At 35.3% G+C, this 25,210-nt stretch overlaps 1 protein-coding gene across 4 annotated transcripts in view; it reads right to left on the bottom strand.

Annotated features, from left to right (window-relative positions):
• CSMD3 (CUB and Sushi multiple domains 3) overlaps positions 1 to 25,210 on the bottom strand; it is a 1,195,693-nt gene that overhangs the window by 130,769 nt on the left and 1,039,714 nt on the right. For all 4 annotated transcript variants that reach the window (XM_004431279.3, XM_087447535.1, XM_004431280.3 and 1 more), the window contains 2 exons: positions 15,899 to 16,017; positions 14,615 to 14,684 (listed from right to left, as the gene is read on the bottom strand). In XM_004431279.3, the coding sequence (XP_004431336.2) occupies positions 14,615 to 14,684; positions 15,899 to 16,017 (189 nt within the window). The remainder of the gene's footprint in view (positions 1 to 14,614; positions 14,685 to 15,898; positions 16,018 to 25,210) is intronic.

Raw genomic sequence — 25,210 nt, 5'->3', positions numbered from 1 at the left:
ATCCAAGAGCAGGAGACGTAGCTGACCTACCTAATACGTAGACACAAGCACAGGGAAAGAGGCAAAATGAGGAGGCAAAAGAATACATTCCAAGTAAGGGAACAGGACAAAACCCCAGAAAAGGAACTAAGTGAAACAGAAATGAGCAACCTACCTGACAGAGAGTTCAAACTAAGAGTGTTAAGGATGCTCACTGATCTGGGGAGAAGAATAGATGAACTCAGTGAGAATGTCAACAAAGAAATGGAAGATATAAAAAGAACCAATCAGAAATGAAGAATACAATACTGGAAATGAAAAACTCATTAGAGGGACTCAAAAGCAGAGTAGAGGATACAGAAGAACGGATCAGTGAGCTGGAAGAAAGACTAGAAGAAATTACCCAAGGTGAACAGGTAAAAGAGAAAAGAATTAAAAGAGTGAGGACAGTCTAAGGGACCTCTGGGACAACATCAAGCGCACTAACATCCGTGTTATAGGTGTCCCGGAAGGAGAAGAGCGAGACAAGGGGGCAGAGAATCTATTTCAAGAAATAATAGATGAAAACTTCCCTAACCTAAGGAAGGAAACAGACATCCAGGTACAGGAGGCACAGAGAGCCCCAAACAAGATAAACCCAAAGAAGCCCACACCAAGACACATCATAATCAAAATGTCCAGAATTAAAGATAAAGAGAGAATCCTAAAAGCCGCAAGAGAATGTCAAGTTACATACAAGGGAAACCCCATAAGGCTATCAGCTGACTTCTCAGCAGAAACCTTACAGGCTAGAAGAGAATGGCACGATATATTTAAAGTGCTAAAAGGAAAAAACTTACAGCCAAGAATACTCTACCCGGCAAGGTTAAGTTCAAAATGGAAGGAGAGATCAAAATTTTCCCAGATAAGCAAAAATTAAAGGAGTTTGTCACCAAGAAACCAGTGTTACAAGAAATGTTAAAGGGACTGATTTAAGGGGAAAAGAGAAGACCACAAATAGGAAAAATTATCTATTTCCACGATTAGAACGTAATGGATACAAATGCACAAAAAAGAGGTTAGATATGATATCAAAAACATAAAAGGAGGGAGGAGGGTAGTTAAAGAGTACAGCTTTCATACAGAGGTCAAACTAAAGTGACCATCAATTCTGTATAGAAGAAGTAAGGAACAGAGAAGGACTACTAAAACACTGAGGAAAAAAAAAATAAAGTTAAAAATGGCAGTAAGTACATACTTATCAATAGCTACTTTAAACGTCAATGGACTAAATGCTCCAATTAAAAGGCATAGGGTGGCTGACTGGATAAAAACAAGACCCATATATATGCTGCATACAAGAGACACACTTCAGACCTAAAGACACTCACAAACTGAAAGTGAAGGGATGGAAAAAGATACTCCACGCAAATGGCAATGAAAAGAAAGCTGGGGTAGCAGTACTCATATCAGACAAAATAGGCTTTAAAACAAAAACTGTAAAAAGAGACAAAGAAGGGCATTACATAATGATCAAGGGAACAATCCAACAAGAAGATATAACACTTGTAAATATCTACGCACCCAATGTAGGTGCACCTAAATATATAAAGCAATTATTAACAGACATAAAAACAGAAATAGACAGTAACACAATAATAGTAGGGGACTTTAACACTCCACTTACACCAACGGATAGATCATCCAAACAGAAGATCAATAAGGAAACATTGGCCTTAAACGACACACTAGAACAGATGGACCTAGTAGATATATACAGAGCATTCCATCCAAAAACTGAAGAATACACGTTCTTTTCAAACGCACATGGAACATTCTCCAGGGTTGATCACATATTAGGCCACAAAACAAGTCTCCATAAATTTAAGAAGATTGAAATAATACCAAGCATCTTTTCTGACCACAACGGTATGAAACTAGAAATCAACTATAGGAAGAAAATCAGAAAAGCCACAAATACATGGAGATTAAACAAAATGCTACTGAACAACGACTGGGTTAACGAAGAAATCAAAGAAGAAATCAAAGAATACCTGGAGACAAATGAAAATGAAAATACGACATGCCAGAATTTATGGGATACAGCAAAAGCGGTTCTAAGAGGGAAGTTTATAGCGATACAGGCCTATCTCAACAAACAAGAAAAATCTCAAATAAACAATCTAAAAATGCACCTAAAGGAACTGGAAAAAGAAGAACAAACAAAGCCCAAAATCAGTAGAAGAAGGGAAATAATAAAAATCAGAGCAGAAATAAATGAAATGGAGACCAAAAAAACAATAGAAAAAATTAATAAAACCAACAGCTGGTTCTTTGAAAAGATCAACAAAATACACAAACCCTTAGCGAGTCTCACCAAGAAAAAAAGAGAGAAGGCACAAATAAGTAAAATCAGAAATGAAAGAGGAGAGGTTACAACAGACACCTCAGAAATACAAAAGATTATAAGAGAATACTATGAAAAACTATATGCCAACCAATTCGACAATCTGGAAGAAATGGACAAATTCTTAGAATCATACAACCTTCCAAAACTGGATCAAGAAGAAGTAGAGAATTTGAATAGACCAATCACCAGTAAGGAGATCGAAACAGTAATCAAAAAGCTCCCCAAAAATAAAAGTCCAGGGCCAGACGGCTTCCCTGGTGAATTCTACCAAACATTCAAAGAAGACTTAATACCTATCCTTCTCAAACTCTTCCAAAAATTGAGGAGGGGGAAGCTCCCTAACTCATTCTACGAAGCCGACATTACCCTGATACCAAAACCAGACAAGGACAACACAAAAAAAGAAAATTACAGGCCAATATCACTGATGAACATCGATGCGAAAATCCTCAACAAAATACTAGCAAATCGCATACAACAATACGTCAAAAAGATTATACACCATGATCAAGTGGGATTTATTCCAGGTATGCAGGGATGGTTTAACATTCGCAAATCAATCAATGTAATACACCACATTAATAAAATGAAGAACAAAAATCACATGATCATCTCAATAGATGCAGAGAAAGCATTTGACAAGATCCAGCATCCATTTATGATAAAAACTCTGAATAAAATGGGGATAGAAGGAAAGTACCTCAACATAATAAAGACCATATATGAGAAACCCACAGCTAATATTATCCTCAATGGTGAAAAACTGAAAGCCATCCCTCTAAGAACAGGAACTACACAAGGATGCCCACTGTCACCACTCCTATTTAACATAGTATTGGAAGTCCTAGCCAGAGCAATCAGGCAAGAGAAAGAAATAAAAGGGATCCAAATTGGAAAGGAAGAAGTGAAACTGTCACTATTTGCAGATGACATGATTTTATATATAGAAAACCCTAAAGAATCCACCAGAAAACTTTTAGAAGTAATAAACGAATATGGTAAAGTTGCAGGATACAAAATCAACATACAAAAATCAGTTGCATTTCTGTACACTAACAACGAAGTAGCAGAAAGAGAAATTAAGAATACCATCCCATTTACAATTGCAACAAAAAGAATGAAATACCTAGGAATAAACTTAACCAAAGAGGTGAAAGATCTGTACACCGAAAACTATAAAACATTTCTGAAAGAAATTGAAGAAGACACAAAGAAATGGAAAGATATTCCGTGCTCTTGGATTGAAAGAATTAACATAGTTAAGATGTCCATACTTCCTAAAGCCTTCTATAGATTCAATGCAATCCCTATCAAAGTTCCAACAACATTTTTCACAGAAATAGAACAAAGAATTCTAAAATTTATATGGAACAACAAAAGACCCCGAATAGCTAAAGGAATCCTGAGAAAAAAGAACAAAGCTGGAGGTATCACACTCCCTGACTTCAAAATATACTACAAAGCTATAGTAACCAAAACAGCATGGTACTGGCACAAAAACAGACACACAGATCAATGGAATAGAATCGAAAGCCGAGAAATAAACCCACACATCTATGGACAGCTAATCTTTGACAAAGGAGCCAAGAACATACAATGGGGAAAAGAAAGTCTCTTCAACAAATGGTGTTGGGAAAACTGGATAGCCACATGCAAAAAAATGAAAGTAGATCCTTACCTTACACCATACACAAAAATTAACTCCAAATGGATTAAAGACTTGAATGTAAGACCTGAAACTGTGAAAGTTCTAGAAGAAAACATAGGCAGTACGCTCTTCGACATCGGTCTTAGCAACATCTTTTCAAACACCACGTCTGACCGGGCAAGAGAAACAATAGAAAAAATAAACAAATGGGACTACATCAAACTAAAAAGCTTTTGCACAGCAAAGGAAACCATCAACAAAACGAAAAGACAACCTAACAATTGGGAGAAGATATTTGCAAACCATACATCTGATAAGGGCTTAATCTCCAAAATATATAAAGAACTCATGCATCTCAACAACAAAAAAACTACCAACCCAATTAAAAAATGGGCAAAAGACCTGAACAGACATTTCTCCAAAGAAGATATACAGATGGCCAACAGACACATGAAAAGATGTTCAAAATCACTAACTATCAGGGAAATGCAAATCAAAACTACAATGAGATATCACCTCACGCCTGTCAGAATGGCTATAATTAACAAGACAGGAAACAACATGTGTTGGAGAGGATGTGGAGAGAAGGGAACTCTCATACACTGCTGGTGGGAGTGCAAACTGGTGCAGCCACTATGGAAAAGAGTATGGAGCTTCCTCAAAACATCAACGATAGAACTACCATATGATCCAGCTATTCCACTGCTGGGTATTTATCCAAAGAACTTGAAAACACCAATTTGCAAAGGTACATGCACCCTGTGTTCATTGCAGCCTTATTCACGATAGCCAAGACTTGGAAGCAACCTAAGTGCCCATCAAGGGACGAATGGATAAAGAAGCTGTGGTATATATACACAATGGAATACTACTCAGCCATAAGAAACGACTTAAATCCAGCCATTTGTGACAACATGGATGGACATTGAGCGTATAATGCAAAGTGAAATAAGTCAGAGGGAGAAGGTCAAATACCGTATGATTTCCTTCATTAAGTAGTAGATAGTGACAACAATGGACGGATACATAGGGACAGAGATTGGATTGGTGGTTGCCAGAGGGGAGGGGGGAGGGAGGAGGGTGAAAGGGATAATTCGGTGCATGTGTGTGGTGATGGGTTGTAATTAGTATTTTGGTGGTGAACATGATATGGTCCATGCAGAAATAGAAGTACAATGATGTACACCTGAAATTTTTACAATGTTATAAACCAATGTTACTGCAATAAACAAAAAATTAAAAAAAAAAAAAAAAAAAAGCTCAAGGAATTATACACTTGCCATACATAGCTACCAGACCTTTGCTGAAATTTGAACACTGATATATGGGACATCAAAATCTGGTAAGTATTCCATAGAGTTGCATACCAATTTATGCTATGTAAAAAAATTTAAGCTTTCTAATTTAATTTTATTAAAATATCACTTACATCTAATACGTTCCTTGTTAACTATATACAATGGAAAAAAATTAGCAATTTGTTGAGTAATAATTGGTGCTAGTAACATAACAAGATGGAAATTGTCATATAATACTGAGATGGTATTTAAATTGATACAACCTTCTGAAAGCAATTTGGCAATATTTATCAAAGCTTTTAAACAGTTATATGCAATGACATAATCAATCTACTTAGGTAAAATCCTAAGTAAATAATTAGAGGTGTGCATGAAGGTATGTGAAAAAGACTTATAAATGCATATCAAACAGACAAAAAACTAAACTGTAACAAAAAGAAAATAACTATGCAAATTAGACTACGTATATGCCATGAAGCCATTTTAAAAATCAAAATTTTGAGAGATAGGAAGTCAAGATGGTGTCATAGGCAGAATCTGAACTCACCTCCTCCCGTGGACACAGGCGATTTACAACTACTCGTGGAAAAATTACCCCTGAGACAGAACTGAAAACTGGATAAGAGGAACTCCTGCAACAACGGACAATCCTAACTGAGGTGGAAGAGGCAGAAACTCCCTTCTGGAGAGAAAAAACGCCGCCTTCACAAGCCGCCAGCTTCACGGCCGCCAGGAGCAGCGCACAGGTACGCAGCCTCCCTGGAGGCCAGGGGCCCTGAGCCGGGAGCGCACCCGCTGTGGGCGTTATGTGGACCCAGCACAATTGAGATGAGTGGCAGAATATCTGACTTTGCCTGCTACTAAAACATTGGGGAGCACCCCCAGAAAAGCGGGTTCACAAAAAAATTAAAACCGGCACTGAAAGGGCCCATGCGCAAACTCACCCGTTTCAGAAAGCAACCTAAAATCACCAGAAAGAAAGGTGCATAGTGCTTTGGTGAAAAGAAACTCACCTAATGGGCCCTGAGTGCATCTGGGTGAGAAGTGAGACCTCTCCAGGGACTGGGACATTGGCGGCGGCCATTGTTGTGGCCTGGTGAGGGCGTGCTGACACAGACGCCATTGGAGTTCTCCCTAAGGCCTGCTAGCCCAGGGTCTGCCCCACCAACTAGAGCACCGATTTAATCCAGCTCGGCCAGGGCAGGCAGCCCACCCTAGAGACTGGCCTCACCCCACAACAAGCCCTCAGGCAACGTGCGGTCCTGCATAGATTGGTGACTGGATTCTCTGCAGCCTGGCGACTGAGCCAACTTCAGCGGGGCAGGGCTTGCACAAGGAGCGGGTGGAGAGTGTGGGGCGGTGGTGGAGTGTGTGGGGCTCCCGCCGTGGAGAGACTTGGTCTGCTTTGGGAGATCGGGGCGAGCACACAGGGCAGGACTGTGTTGACTGTGTGTGTGGACCTGTGGGCTCAGGGCTTGTCAGCTGCAGAAGATTTGTGCTTCTCAAAGACCCACACAGGGGGTTTGCCCCACCTTCCAAAGCCTGAAACAATTGGGTGCTCCCGTGCCTGAGGCCAGCCACACCCAGCTGCAATCCTCAGAGAGGTGACAAGAGACCTAAAGGCTGGAGGCTTATAGCTATTGTAAGGCCCTGAGCCTAACAACCTGCCACACTGGGGGCCTACTCACTTAAAAGAAATACTGCAACACAAACGTGGTATTAGAATTTGCAGCCAACTGTGCTGGGGCTCCCCACATCTGATAAAGAGACTGAAGGGCCCACAACAACTACAAGCAGTTGAGCATTACAACAGCTGGCCAGGAGCATAACCTGGCCTCCCTGGGTGCCTACAGGGAGAGCAAACAGGCCACAACAGAAGGACACACATAGCCCACATAGGGGTCACCCCTGGAATATTGAGAACTGAGGGAAGCACACCAGAAGCGTCCTAAGGCATCACTTACATAAGGTCACCTATCCAAGAACAGGAGACGTAGGTGAACTACCTAATACGTAGACACAAGCACAGGGAAAGAGGCAAAATGAGGAGACAAAGGAATACATTCCAAGTAAGGGAACAGGACAAAACCCCAGAAAAGGAACTAAGTGAAACAGAAATGAGGAACCTACCTGACAGAGAGTTGAAAAAAAGAGTGTTAAGGATGCTCACTGATCTGGGGAGAAGAATAGATGATCTCATTGAGAATGTCAACAAAGAAATGGAAGATATAAAAAAGAACCAATCAGAAATGAAGAATACAATACTGGAAATGAAAAATTCACTAGAGGGACTCAAAAGCAGAGTAGAGGATACAGAAGAACGGATCTGTGAGCAGGACGAAAGATTAGAAGAAATTACCCAAGCTGAACAGGTAAAAGAGAAGAGAATTAAAAAGAGTGAGGACCGTCTAGGGGACCTCTGGGTCAACATCAAGAGCACTAACATCCGTGTTATAGGTGTCCCAGAAGGAGAAGAGCGAGACAAAGGGGCAGATAATCTATTTCAAGAAATAATAGATGAAAAATTCCCTAACCTAAGGAAGGAAACAGACATCCAGGTACAGGAATAACAAAGAGCCCCAAACAAGATAAACCCAAAGAAGCCCACACCAAGACACATCATAATCAAAATGTCCAGAATTAGAGATAAAGAGAGAATCCTAAACGCCGCAAGAGAAAGTCAAGTTATATACAAAGTAAACTCCATAAGGCTATCAGCTGACTTCTCAGCAGAAACCTTACAGGCTAGAAGAGAATGGCACGATATATTTAAAGTGCTAAAAGGAAAAAACTTACAGCCAAGAATACTCTACCCAGTAAGGTTATCATTCAAAATGGAAGGAGAGATCAAAAATTTCCCAGACAGGCAAAAATTAAAGCAGTTTGTCACTAAGAAACCAGTGCTAAAGAAATGTTAAAGGGACTGATTTAAGGGGAAAAGAGAAGACCACAAATAGGAAAAATTATCTATTTCCATGATAAGAGGGTAATGGATACAAATGCACAAAAAAGAGGTTAGATATGATATCAAAAACATAAAAGGAGGGAGGAGAGGAGTTAAAGAGTAGAACTTTCAGACAGAGGTCAAACTAAAGAGACCATCAATTCTGTATATGAGAAGAAAGGAACAGAGAAAGACTACTAAAACACTGAGAAAAAAAAAATTTTAAAAATGGCAGTAAGTACATACTTATCAATAGCTACTTTAAACGTCAATGGACTAAATGCTCCAATTAAAAGGCATAGGGTGGCTGATTGGATAAAAAAACAAGATTCATATATATGCTGCATACCCGAGACACACTTCAGACCTAAAGACACTCACAAACTGAAAGTGAAGGGATGGAAAAAGATACTCCACGCAAATGGCAATGAAAAGAAAGCTGGGGTAGCAGTACTCATATCAGACAAAATAGACTTTAAAACAAAAACTGTAAAAAGAGACAAAGAAGGGCATTACATAATGATCAAGGAAACAATCCAACAGGAGGATATAACACTTGTAAATATCTATGCACCCAATGTAGGTGCACCTAAATATATAAAGCAATTATTAACAGACATAAAAACAGAAATAGACAGTAACACAATAATAGTAGGGGACTTGAACACTCCACTTACACCAATGGATAGATCATCCAAACAGAAGATCAATAAGGAAACATTGGCCTTAAATGACACACTAGAACAGATGGACCTAGTAGATATATACAGAGCATTCCATCCAAAAACCGAAGAATACACGTTCTTTTCAAATGCAGATGGAACATTCTCCAGGATTGATCACATATTAGGCCACAAAACAAGTCTCCATAAATTTAAGAAGATTGAAACTATATCAAGCATCTTTTCTGACCACAACAGTATGAAACTAGAAATCAACTATGGAAGAAAATCATAAAAGCCACAAATACGTGGAAATTAAACAAAATGCTACTGAACAATGACTGGGTCAACGAAGAAATCAAAGAAGAAATCAAAAAATACCTGGAGACAAATGAAAATGAAAATACGACATGCCAGAATTTATGGGATACAGCAAAAGCGGTTCTAGGAGGGAAGTTTATAGCGATACAGGCCTATCTCAACAAACAAGAAAAATCTCGAATAAACAATCTAACAAGGCACCTAATGGAACTGGAGAAAGAATAACAAACCAAGCCAAAATCAGTAGAAGAAGGGAAATCATAAAAATCAGAGCAGAAATAAATGAAATAGAGACCAAAAAAACAATAGAAAAAATTAATAAAACCAAGAGCTGGTTCTTTGAAAAGATCAACAAAATAGACAAACCTTTAGCTAGACTCACCAAGAAAAAAAGAGAGAAGGCACAAATAAGTAAAATCAGAAATGAAAGAGGAGAAATTACAACAGACACCTCAGAAATACAAAAGATTATAAGAGAATACTCTGAAAAGCTATATGCCAACCAATTCGACAATCCGGAAGAAATGAGTAAATTCTTAGAATCACACAACCTTCCAAAACTGAATCAAGAAGAAGTAGAGAATTTCAATAGCCCAATCACCAGTAAGGAGATCGAAACAGTAATCACAAACCTCCCCAAAAATAAAAGTCCAGGACCAGACAGCTTCCCTGGTGAATTCTACCAAACATTCAAAGAAGACTTAATACCTATCCTTCTCAAACTCTTCCAAAAAATTGAGGAGGGGGGGAAGCTCCCTAACTCATTCTATGAAGCCGACATTACCCTGATACCAAAACCAGACAAGGACAGCACAAAAAAAGAAAACTCCAGGCCAATATCACTGATGAACATCTATGCAAAAATCCTCAACAAAATACTAGCAATTGCATACAACAATACATTAAAAAGATTATACACCATGATCAAGTGGGATTTATTACAGGTATGCAGGGACGGTTCAACATTCGCAAATCAATCAATCAACATAATACACCACATTAATAAAATGAAGAATAAAAATCACATGATCATCTCAATAGATGCAGAGAAAGCATTTGACAAGATACAGCATCCATTTATGATAAAAACTCTGAATAAAATGCGTATAGAAGGAAAGTACCTCAACGTAATAAAGGCCATATATGACAAACCCACAGCTAATATCATCCTCAATGGTGAAAAACTGAAAGCTATTCCTCTAAGAACAGGAACCAGACAAGGATGCCCACTGTCACCACTCCTATTTAACATAGTATTGGAAGTCCTAGCCAGAGCAATAAGCAAGAAAAAGAAATAAAAGGGATCCAAATTGGAATGGAAGAAGTGAAACTGTCACTATTTGCAGATGACATGATTTTATATAGAAAACCCTAAAGAATCCACCAGAAAACTTTTAGAAGTAATAAATGAATATGGTAAAGTTGCAGGATACAAAATCAACATACAAAAATCAGTTGCATTTCTATACACTAACAACAAAGTAGCAGAGAGAGAAATCAAGAATACCATCCCATTTACAATTGCAACAAAAAGAATAAAATACCTAGGAATAAACTTAACCAAAGAGGTGAAAGATCTGTACACCGAAAACTATAAAACATTGCTGAAAGAAATTGAAGAAGACACAAAGAAATGGAAAGATATTCCATGCTCTTGGATTGAAAGAATTAACATAGTTAAGATGTCCATACTTCCTAAAGCCATCTATAGATTCAATGCAATCTCTATCAAAGTTCCAAAAACGTTTTTCACAGAAATAGAACAAAGAATCCTAAAATTTATTTGGAACAACAAAAGACCACAAATAGCTAAAGGAATCCTTAGCAAAAAGAGGAAAGCTGGAGGTATCACACTCCCTGATTTCAAAATATACTGCAAAGCTATAGTAACCAAAACAGCATGGTACTGGCACAAAAACAGACACACAGATCAATGGAATAGAATCGAAAGCCCAGAAATAAACCCACACATCTATGGATAGCTAATCTTTGACAAAGGAGCCAAGAACATACAATGGAGAAAAGAAAGTCTCTTCAACAAATGGTGTTGGGAAAACTGGACAGCCACATGCAAAAAAGTCAAAGTAGACCCTTACCTTACACCATACACAAAAATTAACTCCAAATGGATTAAAGACTTGAATGTAAGACCATGAAACTTCTAGAAGAAAACATAGGCAGTACGCTCTTCGACATCAGTCTTAGCAACATATTTTCAAGCACCTTGTCTGACCGGGCAAGAGAAACAATAGAAAAAATAAACAAATGGGACTACATCAAACTAAAAAGCTTTTGCACAGCAAAGGAAACCATCAAGAAAACAAAAAGACAACCTAACAATTGGGAGAAGATATTTGCAAACCATACTTCTGATAAGGGGTTAATCTCCAAAATATGCAAAGAACTCATGCATCTCTACAACAAAAAAACTACCAACCCAATTAAAAAATGGGCAAAAGACCTGAACAGACATTTCTCCAAAGAAGATATACAGATGGCCAACAGACACATGAAAAGATGTTCAAAATCACTAACTATCAGGGAAATGCAAATCAAAACTACAATGAAATATCACCTCACGCCCGACAGAATGGCTATAATTAACAAGACAGGAAACAACATGTGTTGGAGAGGATGTGGAGAGAAGGGAACTCTCATACTCTGCTGGTGGGAGTGCAAACTGGTGCAGCCACTATGGAAAAGAGTATGGAGATTCCTCAAAAAATCAAGGCTAGAACTACCATATGATCCAGCTATTCCACTGTTGGGTATTTATCCAAAGAACTTGAAAACACCAATGTGTAAAGATACATGCACCCTTGTGTTCATTGCAGCGTTATTCACAATAGCCAAGACTTGGAAGCAACCTAAGTGCTCATCAAGGGACGAATGGATAAAGAAGATGTGGTATATATACACAATGGAATACTACTCACCATAAGAAACAATGAAATCCAGCCATTTGTGACAACATGGATGGACATTGAGGGTATTATGCAAAGTGAAATAAGTCAGAGGGAGAAGGTCAAATACTGTATGATTTCCTTCATTAATTAGTATATAATAACTACAGTAAACAAACACATAGAGACAGAGATTGGATTGGTGGTTACCAGAGGGGAAGGGGGGAAGAGGGAAGAGGGTGAAAGGGATAACTTGGCACATGTGTGTGGTGATGGGTTGTAATTAGTATTTGGGTGGTGAACATGATGTAATCTATGCAGAAATAGAAGTATAACGATGTACACCTGAAATTTACACAATGTTATAAACCAATGTTACTGCAATAAACAAAAAATCAAAAAAAAATAAAAATAAAAATAAAAATTTTGAAAACGTTATGTTATGGGAAATTTAGTGTCAAGAAGGAAAATATTACTAAAAAAATGCATACTGTAGAATCCCAAAACTTTATATTAGTTTGTTTATTAAACAATATTTATTGGAAGCCTACCTAAGACGAGAACTGTTCTAGGCACTGGGGATATGATAACGAACAAAAGACCTAACCTCTCTGCTCTCATATCAGCAGAATATATAAACTACTTATTTCATTCTTTGCACTCTTTTTATTGCCAGTTTTTATACTCAATTGGTTAGAAACACACATACATACCCCCCACATACAACACACACATATAATTGGCATTACCTATATATATAAATTTTTACAGTAGGCATTATGTGTGTGTATATATATATATTTAATTTCATAGTTGGCATTATATGCATTTATAAATTATTTATAATACCTAAAGAAATATGTTCTTTAAAAAATATCATCCAATCTCAAGTTTGAATGCTTTCAATATCTTTTGCCAATTAAACACATCCTTACTCTTATTTTCCAGCACTCTCTAACAAGAATTGTATACATGGGACATTGGCATTACAGACTGTATTGTGTCTCCCCAATATTCATATGTTAAAACCCTAACCCCCAATGTGACTGTATTTGGAGATATGGCCTTTAAGGAGGTATTTAAGGTTAAATGAAGTCATAAGGCTGGAACCCTAATCTAATAGTTCTGATGTCCTTATAAGAAGAATAATAGGACCAGCCCCATGGCCTACTGGTTAAGTTCAGCATGCTCTGCTTCAGCAGCCCAGGTTCAGTTCCCGGGTGCAGACCTACACCACTTGTCGGTGACCCCGCTGTGGCGGTGACCCACAAACAAAATAGAGGAAGATTGGAACAGATGTTAGCTCAGGGCGAATCTTCCTCAAGCAAAAAAAAAAGAAGAAGAGATACCAAGTGTGCTTCATCACAGAGGGAAGACCATGTGAAGACACAGGGAGAAGACAGCCACCCACAAGCCAAGGAGAGAGGCCTCAGAAGAAAACAACCCTGCTAGCACCTTGATCTTGGACTTTAGAACTGTGAGAAAACAAATTCCTGTTATCTAAGCCGTCCAGTCTGTGGTGTTCTGTTATGGCAGCCCAAGGGAACTCATACAACATAGGCTTGGTCATTTTACAGAAGTAGGTCATACAAGCCATGCCAATTCTTTTGCTTTTGCCCGTCTTCTTACTCAGAAAGTGCTGTCCTCCTCCTTCATCTATCTTAATCACACTTATCATCCAAAACTCTGTGTAAATTTCACAGGCTAAGATATGTTTCCCAACGACTTAAGTCAACACCAGTATCATCTGTCTGAAATTCCATCGTGTAGTCAATGGTATAACTTAACACTAAATTACTCTCTTATTTCATTTCTTTTACCTCTACCACTCTAAATGGTAAACAAATGTTTTAAAGATAGGGGTCATCATACCTCACATTTCTTTTTCATACTCTGTAGAGCCCAGTATAGTAATGGTTGCATACAGATGTCAGAAATGAGTAAGAGAAAAAAAATTAAAGGGTGCATAGAAATAATTGGAAGCAGCATAAAGTTAGGGCAAACATTTGGCCCCATACTTTCAAAGCCTCCAGTGCCATTTTGATATATTCCATATCTCAATTGCCTGTCACCACTGAAGACATCTCATGGGGTGTCATGCTCCCTCTGGTAGACCCCAGATTCCTCACCTATTCTGGTTAAATTGTAAGCAATAGGACATATACTTATTTTTATGATGTATAGGTACTTCTATCATATCACACTTAGAAAACTCTCTAGGGATCAAAAGACCTAATATCTTTTCTCAATTTCTACAGGTTCAAGTCATTCATTGATATTAAAGTTTGGTATAAAAAATTGTAAAAATTTAAATTTAAAAAATAAAAAAAAGATGTGAAACATTTATCTCAAAATATCATTTCCATAAAACCTGACAAAAGGCAAAGTATAGGTTTGAACAACATTATATAAAGGGTGTATCTTTAAAATCCGATAAAGCTTATAAATGATTTATAGTTCTTTAACCTACCCAAACAAATTGGGATTGGGTAATTCCATCTTCTTACAGGTCCAGGCATACATGTAATGTGAGAATGACCCTATATAAACAAGACAATGCAGTTCAGTACACATTTTTAAAAGTCTAAATTAAACATAACATAGTGAATGATTATTATGAAGACAAGATTAAATATATATTGTCATTTATAGATTTTTTAGACTTTTACTGGAAATCTTAATATGACTTAAAATAAAAAAGATAATTATATAACTTTGTGATAAAATGTGAAAAATCACAAAGTCCTAGTAGAAAAATTAAGACTTCATATCACATTAGAATTGTGGTTTTAACGTTTTTCTATCAAAATACGTTCTACTAAAATACTGCAATGATTATATAAGTGAAATGGTCATATACATAGTTGTTTACAATAAATTGCTGTAATATCCAAGGTGTGATAAGTTAAAGAATAATTATAAAATTCTTTCATAAAAATATTAAAATTATAAAATATTATAATATATATAATTTATATAATATATATGATTTATATATATAATTTATATATAATATAAAAATATTAAAATATACCTCAAGTCAATAAAGGTATATTAAATTCTAAATTGAAATATAAAGTCCAGAAAGATTCAATTGCACTTCTGAGACTAATAATTTGTGATACAACTTTAAAGACTATAAATTATTAATTTTTAATTTTGCTTCCTCTAAGGAATTTGTTTACTTAATATGTGAAATAGTTTCTGCCTCAATTTTTTTCTTAATTTCTTAATGGTTCTATCCTTTAGGGATATTTTTATGAGACCATAAATTTGAGACCTTCCAAAAAACCTACAAAAGAAGATCAATTTAATACATAAAATCAGAATATATATTGCAAATTCACTTTTTTAGCAAAATATATTTGTAGCTGATTTTCAGTAATTTGGGGAATTTATTATCATAGAAGTTTCATTTAATGCTTTAAGTAGTACTTCATTCATGTTTTCAAATTCTAAAGAGCCAGAAGTTCAGTTGTCACATCCTATGTGAACAGAGAAAAAAGTGAAGTAAAGATTAATTTTGATTCCAAAATCATTTTTGGTTACTTGAAAACAAAAAAAAATTAGCCCATTCCAGCAATTTCTATCGGGAATATATTTTATTGATAAACTGAATACCTTTTCACTTAAAGCTAAACTATGCAGCCTGAGATCAATATTGTTTTAAACTTGTAGATTGTAAATCATTGGTCTGTTAACGTATTCTGAAACAGCAATGAAAATCAAAACTATAATTTTAAAATATACTTACTTGAAGAGAATAGCCGTGATCACACTGAAAGGATACCACATCACCAACCATATATCTGTCTCCAATTTTAATTCCACTGCTAGGAGTTTGTGGTTCGGGACAGGAATCCAAACCAATTGCTAAGAATATTTAATGATAATAATATAAGTAACTTTCAAATGATGAATGCTTAAATCATGCATACTAAATTACCAAAATTGAATATTGGTGTCATTAAAATTAGATTTTACATTGAAACATTAAGAATATTCTGTGATTGACAGGGTGGCAACAGTACAGAATGCCCTGGGAACACCTGGGCCGTGCTTGATCCAGTTCCAGCCAGTCTGCCAAAGTCAGCCAGCACACTTAGCCTACACAGGAGATGCTCCTACATAAGGTTACTTCCTCAGAACTGGGAAGGTAGCTGTATTGTCTAATTCATAGAAACAAACACAGAGAGTCAAGCAAAATGAAGACATAAAGGAATATGTTCCAAATGAAAGAGCAAGATAAAACCCCAGGGAAAAAAAATCCTAATGAAACAGAGATAAGTAATTTACCCAATAAAGAGTTCAAAGAAATGGTCATAAAAATGATCACTGAACTTGGGGGAAGAATGGAGGAAGAAAATGAGAATTTCAACAAAAGAGTCAGAAAGTATAAGACAGAACCCATCAGAGCTGAAGAATACAATAACTGAAATGAAAAATACAATACAGGGAATCAACTGCAGATTAGATGATGTGGAGGGACAAATCAGTGATCTGGAAGACAAAATAGTAGAAATCACTCAATCATAAAAGCAAAAAGAAAAAAGAATTTTAAAAAATGAGGATAATTTAAGGGAACTCTGGGATAACATCAAGTGTACTAACATTTGCATTATAGGTGTCCCAGAAGGAGAAGAGGGAGAGAAAGGGACAGAAAGCTGATTTGAAGAAATAATGGCTGAAAACTTCCCCAACCTGGGGAAGGAAACAGATATCCAGGACCTGGAAGCACAGAGAGTCCCAAATAAGATGAACTCAAAGAGATGCACACCAAGCCGTATTATAATTAAAATGACAAAAGTTAAAGATAAAGAGAGAATCTTAAAAGCAACAAGAGAAAAACAACTAGTCACATACAAGGGAATCCCCCCCATAAGACCATCAGCTGATTTTTCAGCAGAAACTTTGCAGGGCAGAGGGAGTAGCAGGATATATTTAAAGTGCTGAAAAGGAAAAACTTCCAACCAAGTTTTGTAACAAGAACTTACAAAACTTGTACCCAGCAAGGTTATCATTTAGAATGGAAGGAGAGAGAAAACAACTTCCTAGACAGGAAAAAACTAAAGGAGTTCATCACCACTAAACTGGCCTTACAAAAAATGTTGAAAGGTCTTCTCTAAGTGAAAAAGAAAAGGTCATAACTAGAAATAAGAAAATACATAAAAGAAAAAAATTTCATTGGTAAAGGCAAATACATAATAAAAGTACTAGATCAGCCACTTAAAAGCTAAAATTAAGGTTAGAAGACAAAATAGTTAAATCAACTATAACTACAATAATTAGGTTAGGGATACGCAAAATAAAAGATGTAAAATATGATGTCAAAAACATAAAACATGAGGTCAGGGATTAAAAATGTAGTGCTTTTAGAATACGTTCAAACTTAAGCAACTATCATCTTAAAATAGACTGCTATATATATAGGTGTATATATACGAACCTCATAGTAAGCACAAACCAAAAACCTATGATAGATATACAAAAAATAAAGAGAAAGGAACCAAACATAACACTAAAAAAATCATCAAATCACAAAGTAAGGGACCAAGAGAAGAAAAAAGGAACAGAGAGGAACTACAAAAACAATCAGAAAACAATCAACAAAATGGCAATAAATACATACCTATCAATAATTACCTTAAATGTAAATGGACTAAATGCTCCAATCAAAAGGTATAGGGTGGCTGAATGGATAAAAAATAAGTCCCATCCGTATGCTGCCTGCAAGAGACTCACTTTAGATTTAAAGACACACACAGACTGAAAGTGAAGGGATGCATGAAGATTTTCCATGCAAACAAAAATGAAAATAAAACTAGGGTAGGAATACTCATATCAGACAAAATAGACTTTAAGACAAAGACAGTAACAAAAGACAAAGGAGGACATTAGATAATAATAGAGTCAATCCAAGAAGAAGATATAACAATTGCAAATATTTATGCACCCCACATAGGATCACCTAAATATATAAAGCAAATATCAAAAGACATATAGGGAGAAATTGACAGTAATACAGTAATAAGCAAGCTACTTTAATAACCCACTTACATCAATAGATAGAGTATTGTGATAGAAAATCAATAAGGAAATATTGGCTTTAATATAGACATATTAGCCCAGATGGTCTTAATAGATATATACAGAACATTCCATCCAAAAACTGCAGAATAAACATTCTTTTCAAGTGTATAATGGAACATTCCCCAGGATAGCCCACATGTTAGGCCACAGAACAAGTCACCATATTTTTAAGAAGATTGAAATCAATCAAGCATTTTTTCTGACCACATCAGTATGAAACTAGAAATCAATTACAAGAAGAAAACCGGAAAAAAACACAAACACATGGATACTAAAGAACATGCTACTAAACAACCAAAGAGTCAGCAAAGAAATCAAAGAGAAAGTAGAAAAGTACCTCAAGACAAATGAAAATGAAAACAACTTTCTGAAATTTATGGGATGCAGCAAAAATAGTTCTAAGAGGGAAGTTCATAGTGATAAAGGCCTACGTCAAAAAACAAGAAAAATCTCAAATAAACAATCTAACTTTATACTTAAAGGAACTAGAAAAAGAACAAAGCCCAAAGTTTGTAGAACAAAGAAAATAATAAAAATCATAGCAGAAATAAATGAAACAGAGACCAAAGAAAAAAAAAAGAAAACAATTGAAAAGATCAGAGAGGCTAAGAACTGGTTCTTTGAAAAGATAAACAAAATTGATAAACAGCCAGACATATCAAGAAAAAAAGAGAGAGGGCCTAAATAAATAAAATCAGCAATGAAAAGAGAGAAGTTACAACTGATACCACATAAGTATTTGAATCATAAAAGACTATTATGAACAATTATATGCCAACAAATTGCACAACCTAGAAGAAATGGATAAATTCCTAGAAACATACAATCTTCCAAGACTGAACCAGAAAGAAACAGAAAATCTGAACAGGCCGATCACTAGTAATGAAATTGAATCAGTAATCAAAACACTCCCAACAAAGAAAAATCCAGGACAAGATGGCTTCACAGGTGAATTCTACCAAAAATTTAAAGAAGAGTTAATATCTATCCTTCACAAACTATTTTTAAAAATTGAAGAGCAAGAATGCTTCCAAACTCATTCTACAAGGCCAGCATTGCCCTTATACCAAAACCAGACAAAAACACTATACAAAAAGAAAATTATGGGTCAATATCCCTGATGAACAAAGACGCAAAAATCCTCAACCAAATATTAGCAAAGTGAATTCAACAATACATTAAAAGAATCATATGCCATAATCAAGTGAGATTTATTCCAAGGACACAAGGATGGTTCAATATCTGCAAATCAATCAACATGATACACCGCATTAACAGAATAAAGAAAAAAAATCACATGATCACCTCAATAGATGCAGAAAAAGCATTTGACAAAATTCAACACCCATCTATGATAAAAATTCTCAACAAAGTGAGTATAGAGGGAACATACCTCAACATAACAAAGGCCATATATGACAAACCTATAGCTAATACCACACTCAATGGTGAAAAGCTGAAAGCTTTTTCTCTAAGATCAGGAACAAGACAAGGATGCGCACTCTGGCCACTTTTATTCAACGTAGTACTGGAATTCCTAGCCACAGCAATCAGACAAGAAAAAGAAACAACAGGTATTCAAACTGGAAAGGAAGAAGTAAAACCATCCCTATTTGCAGATGACATGATACTATATATAGGAAACCCTAAAGACTCCACCAAAAAAACTATTAGAACTAATAAATGAATTCAGTAAAGTTTCAGGATACAAAATTAATATGCCAAAATCTGTGGTATTTCTATACACTAATAATGAACTATCACAAAGAGAAGTTGAGAAAGCAATCCCATTTACAACTGCATCATAAAGAATAAAATACCTAGGAATAAATTTGACCAAGGAGGTGAAAGATCTATACTCGGAAAACTATAAGACGCTGATGAAAGAAGCTGAAGATGACACAAACAAATGGAAAGATACATCGTGTTCATGGATTGGAAGAATTAATATTATTAAAATGTCCATACTACCCAAAGTAATTTATAGATTCAATGTAATCCCTATCAAATTACCTATGGTGTTTTTCACACAACTAGAACAAAATAATTTCTAAAATTTGTATGGAATCACAAAAGAACCCAAATAGCCAAAGCAATCTTGAGAAAGAACAACAAAGCTGGAGGTATCATGCTCCCTGATTTCCAACTATACTGCAAAGCTACAGTAATCAAAATAGTATGGTACTGGCACAAAAACAGACACATAAATCAATGGAACAGAATAGAGAGCCCAGAAATGAACCCATGCCTATATGGTCAATTAATCTATGACAAAGGAGGCAAGAATACAATGGTGAAAAGACAGTCTCTTCAATAAAAAGTATTAGGAAAACTGGACAGCCATAAACAAAAAAATGAAACTGGATCACTTTCTTACACCATATACAAAAATAAATTCAAAATGGATTAAAGACTTAAATGGAAGACCTGAAACCATAAAACTCCTAGAATAAAACATAGGTAGTAAACTCTTTAACATCAGTCTTAGCAATAATTTTTTTAGATACGTCTCCTCAGGCAAGGGCAACAAAAGCAAAAATAAACAAATTGGACTACATCAAACTAAAAAGGTTTTTCACAGCAAAGGAAACATCAGCAAAACCAAAATGCAACCTACTGAACGGGAGAAGATATTTGCAAACGATATATCCGATGAGGGGTTGATATCCAAAATATATAATGAACTGATACAACTCTATATCAAAAAAAACCCAATTCAATTAAAAAATGGACAGAGGACCTGAATAGACAATTTTCTAAAGAAGACATACAGATGGCCAACAGGCCCATGAAAAGATGCTCAACATCACTAATCATCAGGAAATGCAAATCACAACCACAATGAAATACTATGTCACACCCATCAGAAGGGCTATTAACAAATAGACAAGAAATAACAAGTGTTGGCAAGGATGTGGAGAAAATGAAACTCTCATGCACTGTTGATGGGAACGTAAATTGGTACAACCACTATGAAAAACATAACAGAGTTTCCTCAAAAAATTAAAAAGAGAACTACCATACAATCCAGCAATTTCACTTCTCAATATTTATCTGAAGAAAATGAAAACACTAATTCAAAGAGATATGTGCACCCCTGTGTTCACTGCAGCATTATTTCCAATAGCCAAGATATAGTAGCAACCTAAGTGCCTATTGATAGATGAATGGGTAAAGAAGATAGTGTATATATATATATATATATATATATATATATATATATATATATATATATATATATATATACACACACACAATGGAATACTACTTAGCCATAAAAAAGAATGAAATTTTGCCATTTCCAACAACATGAGTGGACCTGGAGGGTATTATACTAAGTGAAATAAGTCAGACAAAGAAAAATACCATACGATTTCACTTATATATGAAATCTAAAAAACAAAACAAATCAAAACAGAAATAGACTCATAGTTACAGAGAACAAACTGGTGGTTGGCAGAGGGGAATGTGGTGAGGGGATGAGCAAAATAGGGGAAGCAGATCAAGAGGTAAAAACTTCCAGTTATAATGTAAATAAGTCATGGGAATGTAATGTACACCATGGGGAATATAGCAATAATATTGTAATAAGGTTGTATGATGACAGTAAGTAGACTTAGATGATCATTTTGTAATGTATAAAAATATCAAATCATATGTTGTACACATGAAACAAATATAATATTATATGCAATTATACTTCAATAAAAAATAGAGATAAAAATAAATAAATAAAAGAATAAAACTCTCTTTCTTCCTAACATTTCTTCTCATTTTCTTAGAGTGAAGGAGTGAAGGAGATGATAGTCACAGTGTGTGCTTATCCTTGTGGTGAATGTGTTTTTGTACACACAGAATGGCAAAGCATATAATTATAACTGTATCACCTTCAAAAGCAATAAAATGGGGTTTATTAAGAAAAAAAAGAATGTTCAGTGAACAAGATTTAACTTTAGACATTAAGAGCAATGTGCTTTGGAACTCTACCATAAAACCATTTCTTTTGAAATTTCATGGCACCAACCATTAAATTTATTGTTAGTACCATGGAGTCAATTCTGACTCCTAGTGACCCTTTGCACGGCAGAGCAGAGCCCTGCTCGGTCTTTTTGCACCATCCTCTCCCCTTTGCACCTTGCAGTGCTGCATCAGACAGTGCTCTGCTGCTATGCAGGGGTTTTCATCACCAACTTTTTCAAAAGTGGGTGGCCAGGTCCCTCTTCCTAGTCTGTCTAGCCTGGAAGCTCTACTGAAATCTCTCCACCATGGGTGACCCTGCTGGTATTTGAAATACTGGTGGCATAGCTTTCAGCATCACAGCAACACCCAGCCACCGCAGTATGACAACCAACAGATGGATGGTGAGGTTCCCTAACTGAAACACGAACTTGGGCCAGGGCAACGAGAGCCCGGAATATTAACCACTAGACCACCAGGGCAGGCTAACTATTAAATAGCTCTGTGATTATACTTACATTCTTTTTTAACTCCCAGACTAAATGTCTTCTACTGTAAATCAAGCAAAAAAAAAAATCCTAAAAAGAAAATTCCTAAATAAAAAAAATAATAATTTATTGTGAGAATAAAATGAAATTATATTTGTAAAACACTCTTAGCAAAACAGCTAAAAAACTATTTGCCACTTCATCCATATCACCTAGTTCCTTCTTCCTTCATACAGAATGGGTTTCTTAATTCATAGATAAATTTTGATGTAATTATTAAACATAACATTTGAAAAATATAATTATGAGTAAGATTTGTTGTCCAAACATACTATAAGAAGAAAGGAGAAAAAAATGTAGCTCTTGAGACCTAAAAAGTATTATGTACCATTTGAAATCAATTATTTCTAAGAGGGAGATAACAATTTAATTCAAAACACTTCCAGTATTTTTACATTAACAATCTATTTTTCAACATAAATGACATACTAAATGCAGCAGGTTTACCTAAAATGATTCATTTAAAGGTTTAAAAAAATTGTTTGATTTTTTTTTGCCAAAACATTTTTTCAAACATGTGAATATATTCCTATTAAAACCTTTTTATCTTCAATAAAAGCCAGTGTTTATTATCCATTACTTTGTAATTCACATTTTGAAGCTAATCTAATGCATAATTAAATAGATGGGAGGAAGTAGTCAGCACTCCAAAATCATTATATATATATATTCATTTAATAAAAAACATTAAAAACTAAATCCTAAAGTAAGACAGTACCTCATATTTTCCTTCACTACTTGACCACGTGATTTCCCTCTGATACAAGTTCTTATAGCACCACCCTCTACATTTCCTTTGTGGCACTTAACGTAAACTAATAATAAGCAAATAACTGTGTAATTAGTTGTTCAATATTTATCTCCCCTCTGAGAATGGAAGCTCTGGAAAGGCAGCTTAGAGCACAGCATCTTAAGGAAGCACTCGATAAACATTGGTTGCATGAATGAATGAACAGTATAAAAAAGAAAGTGAATCCCTATTTTGATTATTTCTTAATAAACACAAATGTCTGTCTCTGCAAATGGAAGATAGTTTATCTAATAACACAGTGGTCACAGTAGTTAAAAATCATGCCAAATTTGGTGACATTTAAGGATAGATAATGACATAAAAGCAGTAACTTGATAGAGTTATGATTAGATCAGAAAGCAAGGCAGTGAAGAGAAGTAAATCGGTCATTTGGGAAGGCATTTGAGACAGTCCTAAAGGAGATTAGGGGAGTCTGTGGATTGGAATTCCAATGCCAGTTACCTCAATTAGTTAGGTCTCTAAACATATGCTGTGTTCCATATTTCTTCATTTTTTGACATCTTGAATTTATAAACTTAAGAAAGATGTTACAATTAAATTGTGATCTACTTTTAAAATTTTAAGGGTTAATTTAACGTCTTGCTTCCCCAACTAGATTTTGACATCCAAGAATAGACAGAAGCCATCTTACATTTGTTTTACCATTACATTTAATTTGTTTTACCATCTTACATTTAATACCATTAATGGGTATTAAATGCGGACATTAAATTCATCTGATTTCATAGAGCCCTTTTCAGGAATTACTAAATACAAAAAAAAATGTAAGTTATGATATAGACATATATGTCTTATCAATATCATTTCACCTTTCTTTGGTACAATTTTAGTTTCTTGGGAGCCCTGAAGAGTTCATTTACTACTCTTCACCGTTAAAGTCATTCTCGCAGTCTCTTATTGTGAAGGCCAAATTTTGCACACATTCATTTCTCTTTTCTTTCTATTAAGTACTCCGTTCAGGGTCACATACACAGAACACTATTAACATCCAGAAGTGGTGATTTCCTCCTCTGGGAGGAGGATAAATAAAACTATGGTATGGTGATGCTACAGAATATTGAAACACTAGCTTTTAAGTGAGGGTTTTACATAATGTATACAGACATAGTAAAATATTTATGAAAGAGTTTTAACTTAAAAAATGTGATACAAAACTCTATAAACATGTAATAGCAATTTTGTAAGTTAAAAATTCTCATATGCATATAATCACAGAGAAAAACGACCAAAAAGAAATATGCCAAAAATTAGCAGTGGTTATGATTCTTGATTGTGAAATTACTGGTGATTTGTATGTCCTTACTTGTATTTTCCTGCATTTACAAAAATTTTATAATGAACATGAAACATGTTTGTAAATAATAAAGTCACTTATCCATTAGATGAATTAGTACTAGCAGAGAATTGGTGGGGACAAGAACATGCTCCCTTTTATTTTTCTAGAAAAGTTTCAGTTGGACCAGCTAATCTGTTGAAAATGATTGTTTCAGGGAAGAAAGTAATGTGATGAGGTAATCAGATAAGCAGGTGAAGTCATATATTCAATACCTCTCATTTTTTTGCAGCCAATTATTTTATGTGCATTAAAGAAAATAAAAGAAATATCTGAAAATTTTGCAGTTCATATTTTACAGTCCTTTTTTAATTTACACAAATAAAC

The sequence above is a fragment of the Ceratotherium simum genome, chromosome 23 (genome assembly GCF_057802395.1).
Source record: "Ceratotherium simum simum isolate JZ-2026a chromosome 23, ASM5780239v1, whole genome shotgun sequence".
Lineage (NCBI taxonomy): Eukaryota > Metazoa > Chordata > Mammalia > Perissodactyla > Rhinocerotidae > Ceratotherium > Ceratotherium simum.
Note: the sequence above shows the minus strand (reverse complement) of the source record. Positions and strands in the feature narration are given on the sequence as shown.